The sequence below is a fragment of the Rutidosis leptorrhynchoides genome, chromosome 9 (genome assembly GCF_046630445.1).
Source record: "Rutidosis leptorrhynchoides isolate AG116_Rl617_1_P2 chromosome 9, CSIRO_AGI_Rlap_v1, whole genome shotgun sequence".
NCBI lineage: Eukaryota > Viridiplantae > Streptophyta > Magnoliopsida > Asterales > Asteraceae > Rutidosis > Rutidosis leptorrhynchoides.
The window spans coordinates 91,034,103-91,044,024 of NC_092341.1; the positions used below are offsets into that span (position 1 = coordinate 91,034,103).

At 31.0% G+C, this 9,922-nt stretch overlaps 1 protein-coding gene across 1 annotated transcript; it reads left to right on the plus strand.

The window, feature by feature from the left end:
* Positions 1 to 214: 214 nt before the first annotated feature.
* On the plus strand, positions 215 to 811 carry LOC139868248 (uncharacterized). The gene is made up of 2 exons (XM_071856576.1): positions 215 to 434; positions 579 to 811. The coding sequence occupies exons 1-2, from the start codon at positions 215 to 217 to the stop codon at positions 809 to 811; spliced, it is 453 nt and encodes a 150-aa protein (XP_071712677.1).
* The last annotated feature ends 9,111 nt before the right edge of the window (positions 812 to 9,922 follow it).

Below are 9,922 nucleotides of genomic sequence, written 5' to 3' on the forward strand. Positions count from 1 at the left end.
CACTAAAATACTTTCCAACCGTCTCGCAAAAATCATTCACAAAATAATCGAAATCGAACAAACCGCTTTCTTAAAAGGTAGGAATATCCTTAATAGTGTCCTAATTGCAAATGAAATAATTGACGAATTAAAAAGGAAAAAAAAGGGCCTCATATTTAAAGTAGATTTTGAAAAGTCATTCGATTGCATCGAATGGCACTTCCTTTTTGAAACTATGAAGTGTATGGGATTCGGCCCCAAATGGATTACATTCATCCAAGCATGTCTCTCCTCCTCATCAATTTCCGTCCTTATCAATGGGTCCCCAACAGCTGAATTCTCTCCCGAAAGAGGCATCCGTCAAGGGGACCCAATATCCCCTTTCCTTTTCATAATCGCTGCGAAAGGTCTAAACATTCTTGCCAAACGTTCCATTACAAACGACCAATTCTGCGGTATTTGTGTCAGTCACGACAAGATCGTGGTATCCCACCTCTAATATGAGGATGACACGATCTTCTTTGGCGAATGGAGCAGACGTAACACAAAAAATATATTCAAACTTTTGAAATTCTTCGAAAATATCTCCGGACTAAAAGTTTACCTTAAAAAAAGTAATTTGTATGGGATCGGGGTACCGTATAATGATGTTGAAGAAATGGCCAACTATATCGATTTTTCGTCGGGATCAACCCCGTTCACCTATCTCAGTCTACCCATCGGGGTCCCCACCACAAAAGCTTCTTCGTGGCAACCTATTATCGAAAAATTCGATAAACGCCTTTCCGATTGGAAGGCAAAATCCATGTCATATGGAGGACGCCTAGTGTGATGACCCGGGAATTTCTGACCAAATTTAAACTTAATCTTTATATAATTTCGACATGATAAGCAAAGCCTGTAATATTGAGTCTCGAAATTTTTGGAACTACGTTTATATATTCTATTACCTTTGACTTTGCCTGGTGATTCACGAACAATTATGTGTAAATAAATATGTAAATAAAATTTATGTGTATATATTAGCTTGAATGAATATGGTACCATTTAAACATTTGAATTAAATGTGTAAAGTGATATACAAAATAAAGAAGATGTTATTAAATAAATATATAAATATAAATATATGAATCCTGTACACAATTTATATTACATGTATGTTCGAATATATCTATAATATATATACAAGTATTAAGGATATTATTATATAATAATAAGTGTTACATAATTAATAATATGTAGTATTATTATGTTAAATTTAATTATAAGTTAAAATATAGTTATCATAGTACTTTTATTATTGATTTTTGAATTATTAATATTATTAATTCAATATATATATATCTATATACATGGGATTTTAATATTATTAAGTATTATCTTTGAGAATCAATATTATTGTTATACATTATCATTATTACTATGAAAATAATTAAATTTTTTTTTATTATTTCAATATAAACATAATTAGTATTATTGTTATAAATAGTAATAATGTTATATAGTACATAACAATTATTATCATTATTATTTGTATTACTACTATTTATAACATTAAAGAGTATTATTATTTTATTTACAATTATTATTAATAATAATTATAATTTATATATATAATTAAATAACAATAAGGGATATACAATTATGGATATTAATTTAAATATTTGAACATTTAAAATACATATAAATATATAGTGGATATATAGGATTATACAAACACTGATTTATATACATATACATATATAAATTTCAGTTATTTATATATATAAATACGTATATACAGTTAAATAAATATATAAATACAAATATCTATTTATACTAATATATAATATATACATATATATATATATATATATATATATATATATATATATATATATATATATATATATATATACATATAAAAATCGGGTATGTAAATATAAACACAGACCAATTATGTAATCACTTTATATCCTTATCAAACTGTTTTTAAAGATTGTTTTATATCTATATCCAGTACAAATTATTCCAGAGTAGTTATATAAGCAAACAAAATTTATTTAAATCATACTACAACTGATTCCAAATTCGATGTCAGCATACTTTCGACTGATATGATTTTTTTTGTTTTTGATCGACCTGTTGTTGAAAAATAATATTAAACTCGTACGATTCAGTAGACATTCGTATCTGCTTTATTCTATTTTCTTTATTTTTTTGTTCTGTTTGATTTTCTTGTCGACTCCTAAATCCCATAAATCAAATTGATTAATTCTCGTTACTGAACATAAAACTTCTTCAATTATTTTCCAATTATTACCATTCATTAACTACAGCTACCATTATCAGAAGAATTATCAGAAGAATACTGAAACTGTTCGTGTACCTCTGTTGTGAACCATAATTACCAAAACCTTGAATTTTAACAAATTTCCAAAATGTAAAAATGCAATTATGTTTGAAATCTTCTTCTAAAACTATCTGCAAAGTTGCAGCTTCCAATTCGTTCAATCGAGTTTCAATTATCAAGTCAAAGTTTACAAATAAAAAAGTCAACAAATTTGTTCTTGGGAAATCCGAGTTCGTTGTTACGTTTTAAGATAAAATAACGTTCCAGATAGTTTCTAATAATGAATTGAAACTTTTTTCATGAAGTAATCGTGGTCTATTACCGCCTCTATATTCGAAATTGATATTGAGTTTCAAAACGGGTTCATACATTTTTTTTATTTATTATCTGCTACTGCTATTCGACCTTTCTGTTCAGCAAAAACCAATTCAATCTTATGTAATCTTTCTGTTCTGTGTATAACACTAAAACAAATTCGTTGTATTGCTGTTATGGTTGTTCTGGTCATTTGAAGTTCTGTAAAGAAGAAGGATTAGAGAACAGAATTAGAAACGGGTTATAAGTTAGCAGATGGGTTATAAAACTGAAAAATAATTATGGTTCAATGGCTAAGGATGTTTGCGGGTGGGCAAGAGGTCTTGGGTTCGAGTCTCGTCCTAGGCAAATCTTTTTAAGAAAGCATTTTTAATGGTATATATTCTTACTTCATTTCCATTATCCTTATAATTATTATTATTATTATTATTATTATTATTATTATTATTATTATTATTATTATTATTATTATTATTATTATTATTATTATTATTATTATTATTATTATTATTATTATTGTTATTATAATTATTATTGTTATTATTGTTATTACCATTATTATTATTAGAGTTATTAATATTAGATTAGATAATAACATTTTAATCATCATTATAATTAAAATTATTATTGGAATTACTACTATTATCATCGTGATTATTATTAACAAGTATTATTATTATTATTATTATTATTATTATTATTATTATTATTATTATTATTATTATTATTATTATTATTATTATTATTATCATTATAATTACTAATATAAGCATTAATATTATTATTATTGTTAATATTATTGAAATTACAAGAGTTATTAATATCATTATGATTATTAACATGTAACATTTTATTCATTTTTAATTGTATTATCATTATTATTAGTATTATCATTTCTCAAAGTTATTATTTTTAACAAAGGTATTTTATTAAAATTATCATTTTCATTACTATTATAAGTATTATTATCATCAAAACTATTATTATTATTGTTATCAATATTTCTATTAATATTATTATCATTTTATAAGTGTTAAAGATATTATCATTAACATAAGTACTATTAGTAAGGATTATCATTATTAGAATTATTAACATTAAAAATTATTATAATTATAATCAAATACAACTTTTATTCACTATTATTAATATTATATATTATCATGTATATAAAATATACTTAAAAGTAATATTACATATAGGTATAAATTAATGATATTAACAATCTTTATATAGATATCCATGTATAACAAGTTAAGTATTTTTAACTATATAAATAATAACCATTTTTAAATATATATACAAATCAAATATCTAGTATATATAAATGTTATAATATATGAAATTGTTCGATTACAAATATATGTATTAATGAATATACAAATGATATAGGTTCGTGAATCCGAGGCCAACCCTGCATTGTTCAGTTATTCAATATCGTCATATGTATTTTTACGACAAAATACATTATTGTGAGTTTCATTATTCCCTTATTATATACATTTTTGGGCTGAGAATACATGCAAATGCTTTATTAACTATTTTACAATATTTATATGCGTGAGTTTTATTTGCCCTTTTTCTTTTTACGTTTTTGGGCTGAGAATACATGCAAATGCTTTATTAACTGTTTTACAATATTTTGATGCGTGAGTTTCATTACTCCCTTTTTAAATGTTTTTGCAATATATATTTTTGGGACTGAGAATGCATGCGCTTTTATAAATGTTTTACGAAATAGACACAAGTAATCGAAACTACATTATATGGTTGAATGATCGAAATCGAATATGCCCCTTTTTATTAAGTCTGGTAATCTAAGAATTAGGGAACATACACCCTAATTGACGCGAACTCTAACGATAGATCTATCGGGCCAAACAAGCCCCATCCAAAGTACCGGATGCTTTAGTACTTCGAAATTTATATCATGTCCGAAGGAGGATCCCGGAATGATGGGGATATTCTTATATACATATTGTGAATGTCGATTACCAGGTGTTCAATCCATATGAATGATATTTTTGTCTCTATGCATGGGACGTATGTTTACGAGAAATGGAAATATGAAATCTTGTGGTCTATTAATATTATGAAATGATTATTTATGTTAAACTAATGAACTCACCAACCTTTTGGTTGACACTTTAAAGCATGTTTATTCTCAGGTATGAAAGAAATCTTCCGCTGTGTAATTGCTCATTTTAAAGATATTACTTGGAGTCATTCATGACATATTTCAAAAGACGTTGCATTCGAGTCGTTGAGATCATCAAGATTATTATTAAATCAGTTATAGTTAGATATATTATAAAATGGTATGCATGCCGTCAACTTTCGTTGTAATGAAAGTTTGTCTTTTCAAAAACGAATGCAATGTTTTTAAAATGTATCATATAGAGGTCAAATACCTCGCGATGTAATCAACTGTTGTGAATCGTTTATAATCGATATGGATTTCGTCCGGATGGATTAGGACGGGTCCTTTCACCTAGCTCTTATCAAATCCGTACTTTCTAGACTTCCTTTATACTACTTCTCCTTATTTCATGCGCCCATTAAAATAATTAATACACTTGAAACAAAAAGAAGAAAATTCTTCTGGGGCGGGTCGAACACGAAAAAAAAAATTAATTGGATTAAATGGGAGCATACGTTATTGCCTTATGATAAATGTGGGTTGAACATCAGGTCATTATTTTGTAAAAATCTATCTTTATTATGTAAATGGTAGTGGAGATTTCACAATGAGAAAAATGCACTTTGGGTAAAAATCATATCGAGCATATACAGAGCGGGAGAGGGGGGGGGGGGGGTTGTACTAACGATTTTTCTAGGAATATTTCAGGTTGCACAATTTGGAACGAGATCATCAAAGCCGGCAAAACTGCAGATAACCTTGGAATGAACTTCTCTATATCGTTCAACAAAAGCATTGGTAATGGCAACAATACAAAATTTTGGTTAGACAATTGGTGAGGAACGGAAAAATTTTGCACGCAATTCCGAAGACTTTTCATGCTTGAATCAAACAAAGAAGTATCGATTTCCGAACGATTTACAACAAACAATTCGTCTACAAGCGCCACTTGGAATTGGGTTAGGCTGCCTTTCGGGAGGGCACTCAATGAATTAACAGAACTAAACAACCTCCTCACTTCCATAAACCTGTCCGACAAACCCGACGCATGGAAATAGAACTTAGATCAATCTGAAATATTCACAACCAAAGTTCTCGCTTCAATCCTAGACAACCTAATGCTTGAAAATCTCGCCAACCCCATATCGACACCTAGAAACAAGCTCATACCACAAAAAATAAATATCTTCATATGGCGCACCTTATTTGGTAGAATCCCAACGCGTGTTGAACTTGACAAATGCAACATCGACCTTGACTCAATACTATGCCCACTTTGTAACACAAATACTGAGACCATCGAACACATACTCTTCCATTGTCCATCAACAACAACCATTTGGAATTCAATCCTAAAATGGTGGAACTTACCTACTAACACCCTCATCTCATTCCAAGACGTAACCATAAACAACCAATCATTCACCTCTTCTCAAAGCGGTTCATTCATTTGGCAAGCCACCAAATGGACCTCGACATACATAATTTGGAAACATCGTAATAACAAAATCTTCAACAAAAAGGATTGGAATGTCGCATCGATCCTCTCCGAAATCCAAACTCAAACATTCGCATGGTTCTCAAAAAGACATAAAAAATCATTAATCGAGTTGCAACAATGGTTAATTAATCCCTCCTTCTACGCCTCACCAAATGTACATAGAACGGGAAATGGCTAATTCGGAATCAAAAGCATATATAGGCCGTGTGATGCCCCGTACAAAACCATCGTGTACGAATCATCAACAACAGGATCATTACAAGGTTAAGTACTATATACTGTAATTAAAGAAGTTGCACTCACGATAAAAAGGTGATGTCATAACCGACATCAAATGTTTTACATTTCAAAAGCATGCTTTACTAAGTAGAAGCAAATAATAAGTGTATGTGACCACAATGGTCGTTACAAGTCATAGTTCAAAAGTACGAATGTTTGAATGCAAATAAAGTAGTTCATACGATGACAACTCTAAGCAGCGGGTGTCTACAGCACGACTAGTACACAGCGGAAGCTAACCTCAAGCACCTGAGAAAAACATGCTTAAAAATGTCAACACAAAGGCTGGTGAGCTATAGTTTAAGTATAACAGTATGTAAGGTAGGCCACGAGATTTCAGTGCTACAAAGAGCATTTCAAAATAGTAAGATAAAGTATATGTTAACCGTGGGCACTTGGTAACTAACTTAACGTTTATACCCCCTGAAAGTACATTTGGCAAGTGCGTATGTCTACGAAGTATTAAACACTCGTTAAATGCTAGCGCGACTAGCCCGAGTGGGGATGTTAAACCCTATGGATCCATATCTAAGATTCGCGTTCACCGGTTCAAAAATCAATGACTAAACGTTACCGAGCTAAAGGGAATGTTTCTGCTGTTATATAACCCACACATATATAAGTTTAAGTACTCGTGCCTAGTATGTAAAACATAAAATCCGCATGTATTCTCAGTTCCCAAAATAAGTTAAAGTAAAAAGGGAATGCTATAACTCACAATGATAATGTAGTCGTAAAGTCGGTTCGGAAAAGGTGTGCAAGTAATCGGTCCGAAGTTCCTCAACCTAATGCAAATAGTATTAAGTCAGTAAATCGTCTTAATAGGTTTAAAAGTATGTAAATAAGGTCTTAAGGGTCATCATCATTCATCATCAAACAAAAGGCGTAAAGTAAGTTTCGTTTATGAAAGTAGTTTACAACAAAGGCTGACTTCAGTCAGTCACCACGGCCTCTACCCTTACTGAATTAAGGTGAGACCAGTGGCCATGGCTCCGTATATGAGTCCCTTAAGTGTGGTAAAATTTATAGAAGCAAACTCGTCTTGGTTTGACCGTGGCGGCGGTCTAAGTGCGAGTAGGTCAGAAATTTCTGCACAACGTTAAAGGACATAGTGATGATCGGAGGGCCATAAATCCTAAACCATAACTCGGATTAAGACGAGTCCTATATGAAAAGTTATCTACTCGAAAAGTTCTATCTAAAAATAATAATCAAAACAGCCCTGGTCTACTAGTCTGATACAAAGACAGCAGGTCAGTAGGGTTTGGACAGAAACAGTAAGTTTAAGTGAGTTCCGGTGGTCTTGGTGCTTGATGTTCATCATGGTTCTCATCCTTGATGCATATAGCTTCAAGTGTACAACTCCTTGATGTGTCTACATCATCTCCACCAAGTCTTGACCATCATAACACTAGTGCAAGTCTAAGACATGAAGCACAACTCACTTAAGAGTTGCATGTAGTTTGATGTACCAAAGTTACATCAAAGTCTTAGGTTTGACACTTACATGAACTTTAAGACTAATAATAAGTTACAAACTTGAAAATGAACTTATGAAATCAAGATCTTAAAATGTAGAACATAGTTCTTAGTTAGATCTTGAAGATCCAAGACTCAAAAGTCTAGATCTAACATAAGTGTACAAAGTTATATTTAAAGAAAACTTATTTATATGTTCTTGAACTTTCAAGTTAACTTTTAGTTCAAGATTAATGAGATCAAAGTTAACTAGTAACATTTGACCAATAATAACATAAATCATGAAATTAAAGTGCAAGTAAATGAAGTAAATAGCTAAGTAAACAAGTAATTAAGTTCATGGTTTGCATACTTTAAAGATTAAAGCCTAAGCTTGATCTTTAAGGAAAGTAAACTTTAAAGTTTATTTCATGAATCACAAGTATGCTTTCAACACATGAACTTACAAACTTTTGAAACAATAAAAGTAGAATCATAAGCTAGTAAGTTTATGTTCTTGTGTTCTTGATAAATTCAAGATATTATGAAGAATCAAACTAGTAAGTTTGATCTTGTAACTAGTAAAGAATAACTAACAATTACATGTAACAACTAACAACAACAAGTAATCAACTACAAGTAACAAAGATGATGATGTTTGTGGGTGAAAAGGCCACGGTTTTCATCAAGTAAAAAGAGGAAGAACAAGTTGTTTAAACACTTACAAGAAGAGAGAAAAGTGAGAGAGAATGAAGTGCAAGTTTGAGAGTGTTTTGGAAAATGAGAGAATAAGTGAACAAGTAAGTAGAAGTAATAAAAAAAATGCAATAAAACTCCCTCTTTAAAGGGGTGGCCGACGGTTTGGTGTCAAAAAAAGGGAAGAGGATTGTCCAAAAGTTCATGCATGGTAAAGCTTAATAAAGATGGATATTAGGGTTGATTTCATGGGGATTACATGCAACTAGATTCCAAAAGCCTTAACCAACTAGTTACACTCCAAATAATACTTACACTTTGAAAGACATGGGCTAAGTAGTTCATTAAGATGTAGGGTGGGCTCATGAGTCTTATTTCATGAGTCCATTAACTTTAAACAAGCCCAAGTCCAATTAATAACAAGTTAATCCAAATAAAGCCCAAGTAATTAACTAAAAACCTTAGTTAATTAAAATTATTAATAAAACTAATCATGAATGTAAATAATATCTAAAAATATTATTCGTGAAAGTTCCGGGTGTCACAAGGACGTTTCGGGCAATTAAAGTCAAGTTCGGGCAATCATGGCAACATGTAAATGTAATAACATACATTCATTTTATCACACGTATTAGTAATAACAATTATTAATAAATAAACGTTGGAAATTCCAGGGTCGTTACATTACCCACCTGTTAAAGAAAATTTCGTCCCGAAATTTAAGCTGAGGTAGATAGAGGAGTCGGGAAAAGGTGAGGATACTTCCGCATCATTTGATCCTCTCGCTCCCAAGTAAACTCAGGTCAATGTTTGGCATTCCATCGCACTCGGACGATCGGAATCTTGTTGCGTTTCAAAGTTTTGATCTCACGATCCATAATCTCAACTGGTTCTTCCACAAAGTGAAGTTTGTCGTCAATTGTAAGTTCTTCCAATGGTATGATAAGTTCAGGTGCAGCAAGACACTTCTTCAAGTTCGACACGTGGAAGGTAGGATGAACTGAGCTCAATTGTGCTGGTAGATCCAAACGGTATGCAACGGGTCCAACACGTTCCAAGATTTCAAAAGGACCAATGTATCGTGGGTTTAACTTTCCACGTTTTCCAAAGCGAATCACACCCTTCCAAGGTGCAACCTTCAACATTACACGGTCACCAACGTTGAATTCAAAGTCTTTACGTTTAAGATCGGCATAACTCTTTTGGCGATCACGGGCAGTCT

Coding starts and splice junctions, on each gene's coding strand:
- LOC139868248 (XM_071856576.1), top strand. CDS start 215: ATGAAGTGTATGGGATTCGGCCCCAAATGGATTACATTCATCCAAGCA. Junction 435..578: donor TACAAACGACCAATTCTGCG/GTATTTGTGTCA, acceptor CCGGACTAAAAG/TTTACCTTAAAAAAAGTAAT.